Genomic DNA, 17,926 nt, shown 5'->3' on the forward strand with positions numbered 1-17,926 from the left:
AGTAATGTAATGCTTTCATTAGGGTTGTACAATATACCAATACTGGAGAAGTATTGAAATACCCAATTTTTAAAGTGGTATGCCACAAGCATTTCAAGATTTTTGGTACTGGAAATAAATGTCAGTTTCCCTCAATCCATTCCCTTGCCACTTGATATTGTAGTGGTGGAAAAATGTCTTTTTTGTACACTAAATGAAAGGAAACTATATGGTTCAGCGTGAGCTAGACTTCACGGCTATCAAAAACAAAGCGGTATGTAGTGTGGTGTGAGGGTACTTGCCACCGGAGAGGCTTTGAGTAAGACGGGAAGTTTTTGAGATTCCTGTTATTTGCTTCGGGAACTGTTTTGTTACCAGTACTGAGGTCTGAACAGCTGTAACAGACCAGGGGGGAGGGTATAGCAGGCTGCTTGTACTGATCGACACATTTACAAAACAAAAGATGCTATTGGAAAGATGTGAAGGAATTTAACCTGTACAACAGATGTCATTTGTCATCTAAAAGAAGTATAACATTAAAAGGTGCATTTCTTAGCTTCAAGGTAAAGGAATGGGGAAGCACTCACTGTCTGCACTACAGCTGGCTACTACCTATTTCTCTGTTGCTCATAGCTGAAATACACAGCGTTTCCGAATAAAAACACATCTCACACAACTAAAGAAAAAAACATATTACAGTACTAATGTATTTGGTAATACCTCATACTGTTTGCAACAAGTAGCATTTGTGACAGTCATTCTTGGACCATTTGTCTCGATGAGCATTTGGAAAATCATGTACCATTTGTGGACACTGAGATGAATAAAAAATCGCCTATTATTTTTATTTGTGTAACAGACGTGACTTTAGGTAGCATATAAAATAAATGTTATTTGTCTTTGCCTTTACAGTGCATTCTGTTTAATGCTTCAAAGTAAAAACTGTGTTCTTAATGACTTTTTCATATTTATTACAGTGTCTGAGCTGCAGGAAGAAGGAATCAATGCCATTAATCTACCTCTTAGTCCAATTCCCTTTGAACTCGATCCTGAAGATACTATGTTAGGTAAGGCATGAAGTTTGTATCTTTTTTCTATTTATAGACTATAAGAGCACTTTGTAATTATGAAATCTCTGTTTTTCAGAGGAAAATGAAGTCAGAACTATGGTTGACCCAAACTCAAAAAATGACCCCAAGCTTCAAGAACTGATGAAGGTGACCATATATTGTCCAGTTTTTTGATTACTGTGGGGAATATAAAAGTACATATTCTGTTTTTGGTATTTGCATTGTTTTGTGTTGCTATAAGTTGCTGATTACAGCTTTAATGTGAAATAGCTATGGAACTGGTGACCACTGCATTGACAAATGGAGCACAAATGTTAAATGCAAACATACTTTTCTTTCTGTTTTGTTTTTTTTTTGGAAATGAGGTAATGGTCTTTTAAACAAGAATTGTATTTTACATTGGTCCATATTTTATAACCTTTGCATGTAATGTTGAATTGGAAAGACTACCTGCTAAAATATATTTTTTTAGCTTCCAGTTGGTGATGACTCCAATTAGTTTTTTTTTTTTAATAACAAAATGAGAAGGATTTATTAGTAAGCACTAAATTTAGTATATTTTGGTCATTTACATGTATAAATCTCGCTCCATTCATATTTTTACTAAACTAGATTATTTTATTTTTAGATTGGCAAGGAGAAAACAAACATGACATTTGTCATTTGAATTAACTACATAATTGTTAAAAAGAACTACAGGGGGTCCTCGGGTTACGACACAGTTCCGTTCCTACAACAGTGATATAACCTGAATTTTGGTGTAAGTCGAAACACACCTTAGTCTAAGTCACTTACCTATCCTGACACATTTGCAAAATTACAACATAGAACATAAAAACACAACTAAGCCACAGAAAAGGAAAAGGACATAAATATACTGTACTGTACACTGTACTGTAGTAACAGAAAAAATGACAAAAAATTAGTGTAAAAAAAATTCCTTACCTTTATTCCTTCTGATCTCTTTACAATGTCTAATTTCACTTTCATCGTGATGGCTTCCCTCTTCTTCGAAACACTACCAGACTTTGACTTTCATTTAGGAACTATGATAAGGGCCACAAAGTAGCCAAACAAAGCCACACAAACGGAACACTTCCTCCGCGCACAACAAAACTAGTTTGCCAACTCCCTCATTCATACGCTGCGTTACTGCGTATTCTTCCGCTGCACGCAACCAAACTAGTTCACCCACGTAGTCTTTAAGTACGATGCTAATGGCATAAACCAAAACACTCATGTCTAAATTTTTTTAAGTTTTATGGGAGTGAGCATTGTAAACTCGAAACATTGTATGTCGAAACGTTGTAACCTGAGGACTCCCTGTATTGTTTTTAGAACAGAAGTAATGCTCACCAGTCTGTCTGATGTGTCAGTGAAGTACATTATAATATATTGTGTTTTATGTTCTGACTGGATTTCAGTATGTCAATGTAAAGTCATTGCATTTCAGTGTAGCCCCCTTTTTAAAACCATTATACTATATTTGCTTAACTGAAAGCCAGAGTGTGCATTTGTGTCAAGATAACAATTTTTATAAATATACTTAAACTGGTTGGTCCAAAACAGTTCTATTGCAGATATTCTGCATATGTAAGTACATTGCTGTAGAACCTGAAAGTCTGAAAATGCTGATTTTTGGAATGTCAGACCTTTTGATTTTTGTTTATTGCACATTTTTGTTTAGGAATTTAGCTGTTGGAAGCTGTTATTTACTGGCAGTCAAGTGACTTATGTAATTAAATTCAATTTCTAAATAATACAACATAAAAACATGGCATAATATTTCAAACTTAATGACAAAATGCATAGATGACAAAAGATAAAGACATTCTTTGCACTTGTGTTGTTTCCCACCTCTTGCTGCTTGCCACTCAAACCTTCTGTTAATGAAAATCAATATAGCACTTGCCATTCTTTTAATGGCTATATATTTGTTAGTGCTCTCTTCTTGGGGGAAGATCATCCTAAAAACAAAGAACATGGGTCATGTTTATCTCTTTGAGAGGTGTAAAAATTTTTCTATTTTTAATGACTGAGCATCTCCCTCATTTGTATCTCTGCAGGTGTTAATAGACTGGATCAATGATGTGCTAGTTGGTGAGAGAATCATTGTCAAGGATCTGGCTGAGGATCTATATGATGGACAAGTGCTCCAGAAGCTATTTGGTAACTTCCCCTATCTGCCATTATCTTTTCTCCATTATATGTACTCAAAATGAAACTGAACTGTACAAGTGCATACTGCCTTGTTTTGATGAAAAAAGCTGTGTTTTTCTATTATTTACTCGGTGTAGTTATTCAAGGTGCCATGCCTTATTGTTATGCTAGTATTTCTGACCTTTGACATTTATTTCAATTTAGTTTATCTCTATATAGTGCTCATCGGTAAGAATAGACTCAGAGAGCTTGTACACAGATTTATAAATGTAAAATGATAAAATAATGACCAAAGCACACAATATTTACAAGCATGCATTATTCACTGCTTCAAAAGTGGAATTTGTGAAACGTCAGTTTATTTATATCTGTCAGTAAACTGAGACCGGATTTTGGAATGTAAGATAAATCAATCTAATGCAAAGTATGACATAGAACAGGAAAATGTTAACATTTCTGATTACTGTGTGGAAAAGACAAATCTCCTGGGTCCCTTTGCCGTATTAATATACGGTTGATTGAGGGCAACTGGTCACCCACTTCTTGGGTGCCCTAAAATATTTTTCAGCCCACACTAGTGCCCACAATGTTGATACATTCATCTGAAGGTTTGATAATATGTCTGTAATCACTGATGCCAAAGGTTGACTAATACTCTGATGTACTGTATAATTCCATGGACAGAGTGATAGCTTGGTCAATAATTCGGAAAAAAGTAGAGAATGGAAAGAATTAGTAACAGATAGTCAAGAGAACTGAAAGAATTTTAGTTTAGGCAATTAACTTACCAAAATTCTTACTGTGAAAATGCACTGTTTGTTAATTTGTTTACCCCAAAGTAATATACAGTACAGGTTTTGCTTATATAACTTAGATTACAGAGTATTAAAATGATCATCATTAATATTAAGATTTTATTAAATGTACTGATTATAAATGTTCTGCTCAGCTAAACTTGTAAATTTATTAAAAAATAGTGAAACTATCTAGTATGTTTAGAAGGAGCAATTTGTTATGTAAAATTTATTTTCTGTGTTTTGCTTTACAATTCTTTTATGTTCCACATCTTTCCATTATAGGTAATTCTAGGAACTGGTTGAAGTCAATTTTACACTGTATTATAACAGCTTTGTGAAATGCACAGAAGAATATTTAACCACTTGCTAGAATAGATAATGAGTGAAGTAGGCCAGTACACATCTCTCCGGTAACAGTGGGAGAAATGTGAAGTAACACTGAAATTCCTCTAGCACCCCTTTTGCCCCACCTACATGCAACTTCATCTAGTACAGGGTGAGTCAAAATTATGTTAACACTTATAGTACTGCTATGTACATACTTGTATACAATTTTTGTAGACAATTTATGTGCCACATATGGTATATGTGTTGAACATGATGGCGAACAGGTTGAGACATTCGTTTAAATCACCTTTCACATCTGAAGTATGTTTTGTGAATTAACTTGTTTCCACCATTCAAATGTTAACATAATTTTGACTCACCCTGTACTACCACTGCTACTACTTTAACAATTCTCAGCTGTGAAGGTCTTTTTTGTTAGAAATAATTAAACTTTTAAAACTATTTTAGCATTTTATTAATCATACCAAGAAGATCCTAAAGCAGGACAACCAGGCTCTGCAACATTTAGTTAACTTAGAGCAGGTTTCATTTCTGTTTGTGTTTATGTTTATCCATTGTTAAGTTTATGTTTATCCACTGTTAAGTAAATTTCACTGCAGTATTTTAGCAGGCATCTCCCTTTTATAACATTCTTATGCATATTTAATAAGGTAGTGCTCTAAATGTTGTACACAAAACATTTCAGTTAAAGCAAAAATCTTTCCATTTTTCTCACTTCTTACTCAGTTATACTCTGACACAGAGCTCATAATTAAACATGGGTCCCTGAAGTTGTGAGGCAGAAGCATTAACCATATAGGTAGAGTACTTAAACTTTTTTTACTCAGAATTGCCTTTTTGGCATATGTGGGTAAACATGATCAGTATTTTTTCTTATTGTTCCTATTAAAACAATTCCAAGTGAGCTTGTCTTTGCATTCCTGTTAGTGCAACAAATTAAATTTAAAGTATTGATGTAATAATTATTCTGTTTGTTTATTGAGTTTGAAAAATAACTCCTCTGTTGCAGAGTGCTGTTGCTTCTTCATGACACTTTTATTTTGTTTCTAGAAAAGCTGGAGGGAGAGAGACTGAATGTGGCTGAAGTGACTCAATCAGAGATTGCACAGAAACAAAAGCTTCAGACTGTTTTAGAGAAAATCAACGACACACTTAAGGTGTCCACCAGGAGCATCAAATGGAATGTGGACTGTAAGTTTTACATTGTTGCTTTTCATATTTAAAAGATTTTAAATGAGACACTTGTTTTCATAAAGTTGATTCCCTGAAAACTATAGAGTAATTACTTTCCCAAGTTGTATTCCTAGAGAGTGAAATTAATTGATTGGCATGTTTGAATAATGTAATGATGTTTTATAATTAAATACATGTTCTTATATATTGCTGTTTAAGCTCTATGACTGATATTATAGTATTTTCATGTTTTCATCAGCTATTTTACAGAAATATATTGTGCTTAATATATGTAAAATTTTTAACCACCTTGCTATAGAAGCATTGCAGTAGAACAGCTCTGAATTTCTACAAGGCAGTTATATTGAACATAAGATAAAAGACAAAATGCCCCCTGAAGTTTTTGCAAGAGTAGTTGTTACATTTTCTAGTTTCAGGCATAATCTGATAAATGAGTCTTAACGCATGTGCACAACTCAATAAAACCACATGCTTCTGTGGTATAATTGTGAGCATCAGCTGGACACAGTTTCAGTTTGAAGATCACTGTTATAAAAAGAAAGCAATTTCTACTTGACAGATACCACAGGAGACGTGCTGTGTGCTTCAGTGAAGAAAAAGTCAAACTGTCATGGTTTCAAATCCTGATTTGCCTTTTGCTACTAGATACTCAGATGCTCAATGATCTTTGGCAGAAGTTTGAAAAATCAACCTATAAAAAGCAAAGGGGTTACCAGTGCATAACTGACATACTTCACACTTCAGCTTAATTATTTTTGTATACTTGTATTGCAGCATTTCAGCCTAATGGGTCAAACATGTTTTGATTTTTTTTTAGATTTCTGTAAAACCCTGGATCTGACTCACATGTATCTCTTATCTAATTGGCATCAAATTCCACCCCCACACTTATTTTTTTTGGGTGTTTAGCCCATTGTGGAATTCCACTTTATATTCTTTGGGCTTAACTTGACTGACCTACATGGTTTTCGTAACCATTGCACTTTTGCCAGGAAACACCACCTCCAAGAGTAGAATGGCATCCCTACCATAAGTATACTACTTGTGAAAAAAACACGTAAGGATCATTGAGGAAATTTGTCCCCTCCACCTTGCAAAGGTCTTCCTTTAGTGGTAATCTCTCCATCATATCGTAGGGAGTAAGCCCACAACCATGTAGAGGAATTTACCTTGCTTATATACACTGTAAAAAAAATGTGTCCTTTCCAACTTAAAATTTTCTCGTTACTTGTTGCACTCAAAAATTTTAGTTCTCCTAGTTAAAGTTGTGTAAATTGATTATTTTGATTTGTGTTGACATCCTTGCCATGTTGGCTCAAATAACAATAATAAGTTGTGTCAGTTAAATATTTGGTACTCATCAGATCAGCTTGTTGTTCTAATTACATATTCTGTGTTGTATTAAATACTGTTGTTTAGTTTAGTTAACTACAAAGCCAGTATCAAAAACTAAACCCAACTGTAAATTGTATGCTCTACAAATTAAAACTAATACAGAATTTATCGAATAATGCAGGGCAAAAACAAAATACTTTAAAATGTTTTATTGACACATCACTTTAAATTATTAACAACATTTATAACTTTGCAGCTGCAATATTACTGTGCACTTAAGCTACACAGAAAGAATGCTTTATGTAAGAGCAGTAGAATGGTGACAGAATCCAGATTTAGAGACTTATTTAGAAAATGAATAAATCAAATAAGACAACAGACTATTTAACAGTCAATTGCATTTAACTATTTTTTTTTAAAACAGTGATCAAAGACTTTTTTTTTTTCTCTTCAAAAGCAGGTGCCCAAACTGACAAAATTAATTGGAAGTGTCACAAAGAAAATCATATTACATTTGGAAATAGTCTGTTTATTAGAGACTGTACTCTAGCAGTGTAGTAATTTCCAAGGTACTGGAACACTTTCTGGACCACTGCAAATGTGTATTTAAGGTCCTCGCGATAGTTCATGTTATTGGCATAAAGTGGGCTAAACACGATTGTAAAGGCATTTGTAAACTTTCCCAAGTTCTCCATAACCACCTCCTCTTCAAGGACAATTACAGCATTTACTGCACTGGACAGCAATCTTGAAGGGACGCCATTCCTGACCAACTCTAAAATTCCCATTGTAATGTTCCTTGCAGAATTCTACAAAAGACATGAAATACAATTAGACACTTCATAAAATGACCATTGTCGTGAGTATCACATACACTGTAACAAGATATCAAGTTCTGCGTATTAATGCAAGTTACACCCCCCATAAAATGCCAAACTGATGCACCAGAAAATGAGGAAAATCATATTACCAGGATGTTTTTGAAATTGAGTCCAGCTCTCTTAGGTAGAAGGGAAGACTCAGAAGAACAGTGTCTCTCCTGTGCGCTGTTAAGTCTGTGGTCTGTGAAAGAAAAGAAAAACAAAACCAACACAAGATAAGGTCAATGAATGGAGGAAAAAGAGATTGCTTAGCTTATGATACACATATAATACTAAGCTGAAGCTAAAAAGAAAAATCTAGATTACTCTGAAATTGATAAATTGGTAAAATTACTTTAGATGTATTACCTACCTGTATATCCTGTTTTTCTAGTAGATTCTCCATTTCCTCTTGAGCTCTGTAACATCATAAGAAGTTCTTCAATAAAAAGCCCTGGCCATTGTTGTTTAATTGTGGATAACATTGGCTGATCCTGTTACATGGAAAATTTACTGTAGCAGCACAGTATTGAGTTTTGTTGAGAATTAAACATCTGAAATAAAAACATGACCAAAACAAAAAGTTATGTATTTAGAAGATTTTCAAACAGTAAATTTACATATACAGCCTCAAAACTAAAACCATAGTGGTGCTTACATTAATCTGATCACTGACAGAGAATGTTATAAACTAAAGTGAAAGTTCACCCTGGACAGACACATCCAGTGTTAAATTTAAACTGGATAATGCATCCAACTGGAGTACTGCATAGATGTGTTACAATGTGCTGAGAATGTCATACATATTAAAAATGCATTAATCAATTAGAAAGCTATTCTTAATAAAGCAAATATAAATATTAATCAACTTCCATATAAAGTAATGTCAGATATGCTAGCTATAAAACAAAGTAAGGTAAACTCTGTACCAAATAATTATTACTACCCAAAATTTCACTAAAAGAATAACAAAATACATAATTTTAACTATACTGTTTGTTAGTTGATTGCAACAGTTGTCACACTGTTGAACGATTACCACTCAAATAATATGTGTAAAGCCATTAATGCATGTGCGTATGTGTATTATACAAGTGTTATATATATATATATATATATATATATATATATATATATATATATATATATATATATATATATATATATATATATATATATATATATACGCACACACACATAACTGTTGAATCATCTATTTACACTTTTGCTATCTAAAATACATGTTGTTTTCCATGTCATTTTGCTTTTGATATTGGTGTGTTTATGTTTTCATGTGCTCTTCAGCATGGGTTTGCTGGTCATTTACCTTATGCAGAAGTTGTGTTAAGCCAAGTGAAGTGTGTTTTGGTGTTAGCAGCTCTGCCACTACTTTGACATTCATGACGATACGTCGGGGGCAGATGAAATACTGGGCGCTTATTTAATATGCACTAACTACGTTTTCCATTGCTGTTTTTTGAAAGCATGCCTGCCTCGCTTGTTCAAATTGAGGAATCAAAGGACATAGATCTGTATAAGTAGCCAGCGTAGGGTCACCACTTTTCCTCCGAAATATTCCTCCATACCAAAGTGCTTACAAAGCACACGTGCGATCGGCAGGATACATTAAATACTAGTTTTACGTGGAGATTCCCGGCAAAAACAGCATTTCACATCTGAACACGCACTGCGCTCCTCCATGGTGACAGAATGGACTTTACAACAGAACTGCCGTGTTGTGCATTCACTGCTGAATTTAACGTAGATGCCAAAATAATGCAGGAAACCACTGCTGTGCAAACACACCTTTACAGTAATACACCAAAGTCCCTAACCTTACGCTAGTGAGTGATTAAAGATCTACGCAATAGTTTCTGAAAAAAGCGGAAGTTTGGACAGGGGCTTGCAAAAAGCAGCATTTGCATAAATAAATACACATATCAACATAAACACTGTAATGGACAAAACAAAACCCCAGGGAAATCAGATTAATTCATCTGAAATAAATTTGTCCTATTAATAAGAATCTAATCCCTTCACTGTTCAGTGAAACTGATTCAATGTCAAAACTTCACATAAACACATTATCACATGGGGATCCTTCCCATGGCTGAAATAGTTTATGTTAATTAAGGGTTGTTACAATATTTTTTCATATTATATCAGTAGTTCAGAGGATTCATCCTTTCTGTTGCTTACATTTTGACATGGAGAGATTAACAAAATATTGCAGTGCAGTTTCCAGTGTGATGGTGTTACCCTGTCAACGTGCACCCCAGCAATTTCTTAGTGTTTTGAAGACCAGTATTTTAATAAATGATTTCATCCCAGCTTCTTTGTATTGTCTATATAAGAAACATCACCTGGATGCACTGGGACACATCATCAGTGATGTATCCTGAGGTCATCGGGCATTTTGGGTCTTGCAACATCATACACCCTTGCTCAGGTGACCCAGCCGGGGTTGATCACTCCCCAACTTGTGTCCCAGTAGCAATCCACGGATCGGCCCTCTTCATCCAAAGCCACCTTGAGGCTTTCTCAGCAGCTTCACTTGTGGATTTAATGGCCTTCTTCTTGGCCGCTCCTGTTATGCCCAACCGTGTGAGGACTCTACAGAGTGAGCGTCCTGCAAATCCTCTTCAACCAATTTCTATGGGCACATAGAGTACCCTACAGCCTCTACCCCTGCACTCCTCCACCAGCTCCTGGTACTTGGTGCATTTCCTCTCACTAGCTTCCTCAATACGTTCTTCCCAGGGCACTGTTAGTTCCAGCATGATCAGCTGTTTTGAGGCCTCAGATGTAATGGTCATGTCTGGCCAGAGTGTTGTTGTTATAATTTGCTGAGGGAACTTTAGTTGGTTTCCCAAGTCAGCCTGCAGCTGCCAGTCAGAGGCTGTGTGGAAGAGGCCTGTTGTTACTGCCTTTGCCTGGGATTGCTCTCCCACTTTAACAAAGGTAAATGACTTCTTAGGGCCATGGAGGAGTTTGCTTGTCTTGGTGGCTGCAGTCAAGCTTTCAACAACTGTTGTTATGCACATTATAAGGTAGTTAGGCCATTTTGAATATATTGAGAAAATTCCAAAGCACCATATACGGAGCAGCTTGAAGTAATGACACTGGCCGGGTCAGGTGTTATAATGATCCAAAATGTCACAAAGGGTGAACTTTCCCTTTAGGAGTTAGGGAATATTAAAAAAATTGCTTTGATGATACTTAGGGATACCTATTTGAACACATTTTTTAAAATGATTGCAGAGGTTGGATTTTTTTTCCATGTTTACTTACATAAATTTTTCACCTTTTGGAAAATAGTACATTTTGAGTTATGTATGCTAATCCAAAACACTGAAAGTATCAAGTGAGTAGAATGTTTTAGTGGCTTTCATGCCACTGTATTTGTAACTATTATCATGAAGTGAAATTCTCATTTCTTTAAAGTTTAAGTTCATTCATTCCAAGCTTCATGTTGGGAAAAGCACTCTGTCCACATTTTCTGCATTCACCCAAAGAAAAATGATTTAAGATAGAACACAGACTATTTCTTGGACTTAGAATTTTTTTGATGGTCACATTCAGAGCTCTGCAATTTTTTCCATCAACCTGTACTTATTTTTAAGATGCATTTGCTTGTTGGAGGGGGATGATGTCACAGTGTTTTTGCAATTTTGTTGAAAGCAATCTACTTCAAAACCCAATAAGAAATAATAATCCTGTACATGGGCAGCTTCATGAACAGCTGTCTATTGCAATCAACTTATAATTAAAGTTGTGTGTGCTATTATATATTCTTTAATTTTTTTATATGTAGGATGCTCCTGGGAGTTATACATTCCAAGTAAATAAAATTGCGAGCAAAACAAAAATGGAAACTTTTTCTTTGTCGATAAGAAAAAAGAATTTCAAGTTTTTTTTAATCATGTTACCAGATGTATTGTCCTGGAATGAAGTTAAGGTTGCTAGGATCAGCAATTACCAATATGTGAATAGCGTTGGAGAATGAGGACAGTGAAGGCAATTTTCATTCCACTGAAAATATTGATGGGTCAGGTTTACACCCAGTTTTTGGGATGCTTGTGTTTGTGAGCATGTGTTTGCCTTTATGTGAGCAATTTAATTTCAGTTTTTAGGTAATGAGCTCCCATTTCCTCAGTATGCATGAAATAGTTTCATTTTATCCATTTATTAATGTTGTTTGCAGTTTTGGTTTCCATATTTCAGAGAGAGAGAGAGAGAGAGAATGTCAAGAGGGAAGCAATTACTGTGCTCTTATTCTGGGACTGTGAGATATGAGCTACAAAGAAGGACTGGAGGAACTGAATCTTATCAGTTCAAGTAAATGAAGATTAATAGCTGACATGAATGAAGTGTTCATAATTATGAAGCAGATTAGTGTAGTGGATCCCACCTCTCACTTCTACAGTGAGTTTTTCTACAAGAAAAAGTAAACATGAAAACTTGTTAAGGATAAATGTTACATTAACACAAAGACCTATAGATATCTGGAATAAGTTACCAAGTAGATTGGTAGAAAGTGAACCCAAGTGAATATTGTTTTGGAAAAATTCAGTAAATGTAATTGATAAGCTTTGCAGAGCTAAATGATCTGTTCTTATCAAAGCCATTCTAATGTTAGATTTAGATCTGATCAATGTTTAATAAAAGAAGACCAAGAGACTGAGCCATAATTTTTGCTGCACCTTAGTTTTGCTTTTTAAATAATCCTCTATAGCTTTGCATTTCAGACCATAACAATCTAAAATAATACTGAACTCTGTCACAGGGCAAGACCACAAAAAACCTTCATGTCATTTTAAGATTACCAGTATTCACAACTCACTTATAGGATGGCCAGCTTAGAACTACCAGTTAACTAATACAAAAGTCTTTGGGATATTAGAGGAGCACAGGAGAACCTAGAGCAAAGTCCACACTTGCACAGATAATGTCTCCTGCAGCCATGAAACACAAACAGTTACCACTGCAGCACATTATGGACAATTTTTAAGAAAATGTTTAACCTATATTTACTGCTTTATCATCTTTTAGATTTTCTGAATGGAGTAATTGTGAAATTAAATTCTTATGGAGGTTGTCAGCAGGAAATTGTTAAGGCAGAAATGAAGAAGCTTTTCAACAGATTAATAATTTACAATATGTAGGCATGGATAATTGACACCATGATTGAAAAAAATAAAATAAACAAAGTAATAGCTGTACCATCAAACAGTACAGTCTCCACGTGGCCTTATTAAATAGAGCAATGTGCATCCCACAGGTTTGCAAAGGTAAACATTACAACTCAGAGTCTACAAATGATTAACTTTCATAGTGTGGCTTTGAAAAGCTTCCTTTCATCAGTGCCAAAATATATATATATATATATATATATATATATATATATATATATATATATATATATATAATATTTGAACATTTTTGTTGAAGTTAATTATTAAATGCATATCAAATTCTGAACTTTCAATAACTATGTAGCAAAAAGAGACAAGTACCGTTTGCATTTTTATTTAACACTACATGTAAAAACACTACATTAGTTACATGAGTCCCATACTGGAATGCACAGCCTGCCAATATTAGGAATACAGTAATCCCTCCTCGATCGCGGGGGTTGCGTTCCAGACCCCCCCCCGCGATAGGTGAAAATCCGCGAAGTAGAAACCATATGTTTGTATGGTTATTTTTATATATTTTAAGCCTTTATAAACTCTCCCACACTGTTTATAAATATTCCCCGCAGAGTTATACAGCATAATCCCTTTGTATTCTCTTAGATATTAGGTAAGATTCATTGAAATTATGTATATAAACACACTGTTTATATACAGTAAAACCTAAATATTATTTTAAAGATATTGAGTGTCTCCGATATCACATGTTACAGCCATTACGATAGACATGCCACCAGCAATAAATACGTACAATGCAACAAAAATAGTATACAGTAAATGTGTGTGTACAGTGACACTAAGCGTACATACATGTACTAAGTACTGTAAGTAGAAAATTAATTATGGTTACTCACCAACAATGACACGATGACTTGTCCGATAACAATGAGTTTTATTTTACTGCACAACAAAGGAGAGCGTTACAGCCCTTAAAGGAGCCACTTCAGGCGATTGTGTACCACTGCCGTTGTTCTACTTCTGGCAGTCTTCAATCCAAATCCCTAAAGCAGATTCCATCCAGACTACTGCCTTATTATATTCACTTACAACTTGTTTTGCACCCTGGTTAAAAGGACACTGCGGCCGTAGATCTTATATTCCTTTCCTACTTTTTAAATAAAAAGAATCGTAGCCTTCAATCCAAATCCAAACGTTTACCTTTTTGGCAATCGTTAACATCTTCCGTTTGCGCTTGGGCACGGCCCCTGAAGCAGTAGCAGATCGTTTTGGAGCCATAATGAAGGGCTTGACTATGCACAACGATAAACACAAAAGAGCACAACTCTTTACACAGCGAAACACGTTGATGCTGAATGAGCGAGATGAGACTTCATGGTTAACACTGCATTCATCAGGCAGGAACTTAACTGCGTGCTCTGATTGGTTAGCTTCTCAGTCATCCGCCAATAGCGTCCCTTGTATGAAATCAACTGGGCAAACCAACTGAGGAAGCATGTACAGGAAGTAAAAAGACACATTGTCCGCAGAACCCGCGAAGCAGCGAAAAATCCGCGTTATATATTTAGTTATGCTTTCATATAAAATCCGCGATAGAGCGAAACCGCGAAAGTCAAAGCGCGATATAGCGAGGGATTACTGTACTTTGTTAGTCTCATATTTTAAATTATGGCTGAAGATTGTTATTTTAGCATAGTGTACTAAATACTGTAAATGCTGTTCACATTGCCTGTTTAATAACTAATTGTTAACTAATTGTCTTTATAAGCCTTTCCCTTTCTGTCTTAAGGTCAGTGATTTGCAGATACAGTGCCCACCATAATGTTTCAAACAAAGATGCATTTTTTCTTGATTTAACTCTCTGCAACACAGTTTAAAATTACAAATCAAACAATTCAGACATGCTTAAAGTACACATTGCAGGCTTTCATTTAAGGGTATTTGCCCGTGTTTCAGTCACACCATGTAGAAATGACAACACTTTTTATACATGGTCTCCCCATTCCAGGGCACAATAATGTTTGGGACAATTGGTGTCACAGGTGTTTGCGAGTACTCAGTTGTGTTTGATTGCTTCATTAGTGCAAGCATAAGATATCTAGGCTTGCTTCTACGTCTGGAGTATGTAGTTGCCATTGTTTAACAAGACATTTTCCAATTTAAGTCAAAGAAATGATTATGAGGCTGAAAAACAAGAATAAGACCATTAGAGACATCTGTAAAACCTTAGGATTACCTAAATCAACTGTCTGGTATATCATTAGGAAAAAAGGACACACTGATGAGGTTAGTAATTGCAAAGGGACTGATGACAGAAGAATCCTCATTATGTTAAAGAAAAAGCACCAAATGCCTGTCCATCAGATCAGAAACAGTCTTCTGGAGGCAGACGCAGATGTATCAGAGATGAATCTCTGCAGAAGACGTCATGAACAGAAATACAGAGACCACACTACAAGATGCAAACCACTAGTTAGTCACAAGAACAAGATTACTGTTTGCAAAAAAAAATACTTGAAAGAGCCTATTGAATTCTGGATAAATGTCCTGTGGACAGATGACACAAAGATGAATCTGTATCTAGGATCTTTCATTGTCATTCCAGCATCCATATACTGAAACAAAATTCAGTACTCGGGTCCTGGTAATTAAACAGTGCCCATGATAGCCCCTTAACTTCATAAACTTTGTGATAAAAGTAACACAGATAAGCACAATAAAATAAAATGAAATAACAATACATAAAATAAAGTAAGATAACTATAGCTAAAAGAAATATTATTGCAGTACTTAACCACCCATTGCAGTGCCTTTCTGTCTGGAGCCGAGCAACTGTTGCACTACACTGAAATACAGTAGGTAAGAATGCTATCTAACACATACCTGTAAAAGGAGGTCAAAATAGAGAGGCACAGACCAGCCTTCTTCAGCTTCCTCAAGAAGTAGAGGTGTTGGTGAGCCTTCTATACTAGACAGGCTATATTGTAGCTCCAAGAGAGTTCAATTGTAATATGCACCCCCAAATATTTGAAGCAGTTGACAATTGCATCCTCTCCATTGACGTAAAGAGGATAGGTCGGAGAGTAGCAGTCTGCTGAAAGTCCACAATCACAATAATTTTTTGACATTGATGCTAAGGTTATTGTCCTTATACCAAGCCTCCTATTTATGAATGATGGCAAGAACAAAGTGTGGAGAAGAAAAGGAACTGCCCAAGATCCAAAACATACCACCACCTCATCTGTTAAACATGGTGTTACGGTATTATGGCTTGGGCATGTGTGGCTACACAGGTACTGATACACTTATATTCATTGATAACAGCAGTTGCACAATTAATTCTGAGGTGTACTGAAACATCTTATCTGCTCAAGTTTGAGCAAATGAATCTAAACTCATTGGACAGCGCTTCATCCTACAACAAGATCTTTTTTTTTTTTTTGGTTCTTTATTTTGCCTTGTATAATTTCTTGTATTAGGAATTTGTCAGTTTTCTCATACCCCTTGGGGTCAGAGCACAGGTTCAGCCATTGTACAGCGCCCCGGAGCAAGTGTCTCATTAAGACATATTCGGCTAACACACTACCCTTATTTCGTTAAAAAAAAAAATCTATATTGTATGAGTATACGCAGAGCAACACAGTATATATACATGTATTAATATTTATTTTTGCTTTGTGCCCTCCCCATCATAATCTATTGTCTATGGAGGAGGAGTGAAAGTTTTAGATTTGTCAAAAATTTAAATCTGTAGTTTTTGACAGATCTCGAAGTTTTAGGGTCCCTGATACCAAAAACATTGATATCATGATGATGGGTGTGTGTCTGTGTGTCACAGTTTCATGAGGATAGTCTAGACTTGAAATGGCTGGATGGAAAAATACTAAACTTGACACGTAAGCAAGTTATGAGATGATGATGTGCAAATTAGTTTTTGAGTCAAATCATGCAAGAGGAAGAGGCACTCTAGAGGAACCCTCAAAAACCATAATTCTGCAATTAATTATGAATTCTTCTCGTCAATTGCTATCATAATTGCCTATTTAATGATTAGAAAGATCACCATCAGTGTGGTAAATAATTACTGAAATGTTATAGAATAGTTTGGGTAACTTGATTCCTAGGGCGCAAAGCCTAATTTTGTAATATACAATTCTGAAACCAAATTACAGTAATTTACAGTAACTTGTAAAATTATCCAGTTTTCTGACCAGTTTTCTATTTTACTAAATAACAGAATCCTACACTGAAATTTTATCCTCAGATATAATTTTATTTGGAAGAAATTAAACCCCAAATTATTATTTTTTTAATTTAAGCAATTGTGACACTGCCCACACCTAATACTATGACACTACTTTTCAGTCAGTAGAGACTGAGTATCTGGAAAGATAGATGGTGGAAATGGCAAAAAATGTGCTTGTGCAAAAGGTAATCTTTTAGCAGGGCAATGATATCAGAAACAAGGCCAAAGTAACATCTGTTATGGATCTGGGTCAACAAAATAGAAAAGGGCCAAGGCCTCTAAAAACCCACAAAACAGATCTCACCCAGGGTATACCTGCCTCTGAAAAATGGGAGGCTTAAGTCCCAGCCAGGCCTCAAACAGGAAATAAGCCGTAAGGTTAAAAAAAAGAAGCAAATCTCTTGCAAGTGTCTCACTGAGAGAAAACTATAACTCTAGCATAGATAATTCTAGGAATCTTTATAAAATTAGTATTTATTAATGAAAACTAAAAAGCCAATCACTGTATCTAAGCTCCAATATGTAAATCACAAACAGAGCAAAAAAATGCTTAAATAGAGCAAAAAATGTTTAAAAAGGAAAAAAAACAAAGCAGTAAGCACAAACAACCAGATTCGCAACTGCAATGTCCTGTAATGGCACAATGATACTCCTAAACAGCCTTTAATAAATATGCAGAGCTAATTTGCATGGACAAATGGGGAGAAACCACTCCCAAAAAGAGTGCAATGTTTGAACATACTTAACTATAAAAGACTATAAAAAAGCTGTTATTGTTGAGTTT

The 17,926-nt window shown here is 35.2% G+C and overlaps 1 protein-coding gene across 2 annotated transcripts in view; it reads left to right on the top strand.

The window, feature by feature from the left end:
* Positions 1-17,926, top strand: part of LOC120526858 (alpha-parvin) — a 218,531-nt gene that overhangs the window by 109,532 nt on the left and 91,073 nt on the right. For both annotated transcript variants that reach the window (XM_039749979.1, XM_039749985.1), the window contains exons 2-5: positions 957-1,046; positions 1,126-1,196; positions 3,116-3,218; positions 5,405-5,545. In XM_039749979.1, coding sequence (XP_039605913.1) covers positions 957-1,046; positions 1,126-1,196; positions 3,116-3,218; positions 5,405-5,545 — 405 coding nt within the window. The remainder of the gene's footprint in view (positions 1-956; positions 1,047-1,125; positions 1,197-3,115; positions 3,219-5,404; positions 5,546-17,926) is intronic.

This window comes from Polypterus senegalus, chromosome 1, assembly GCF_016835505.1.
Source record: "Polypterus senegalus isolate Bchr_013 chromosome 1, ASM1683550v1, whole genome shotgun sequence".
Classification (NCBI taxonomy): Eukaryota; Metazoa; Chordata; class Cladistia; order Polypteriformes; family Polypteridae; genus Polypterus; species Polypterus senegalus.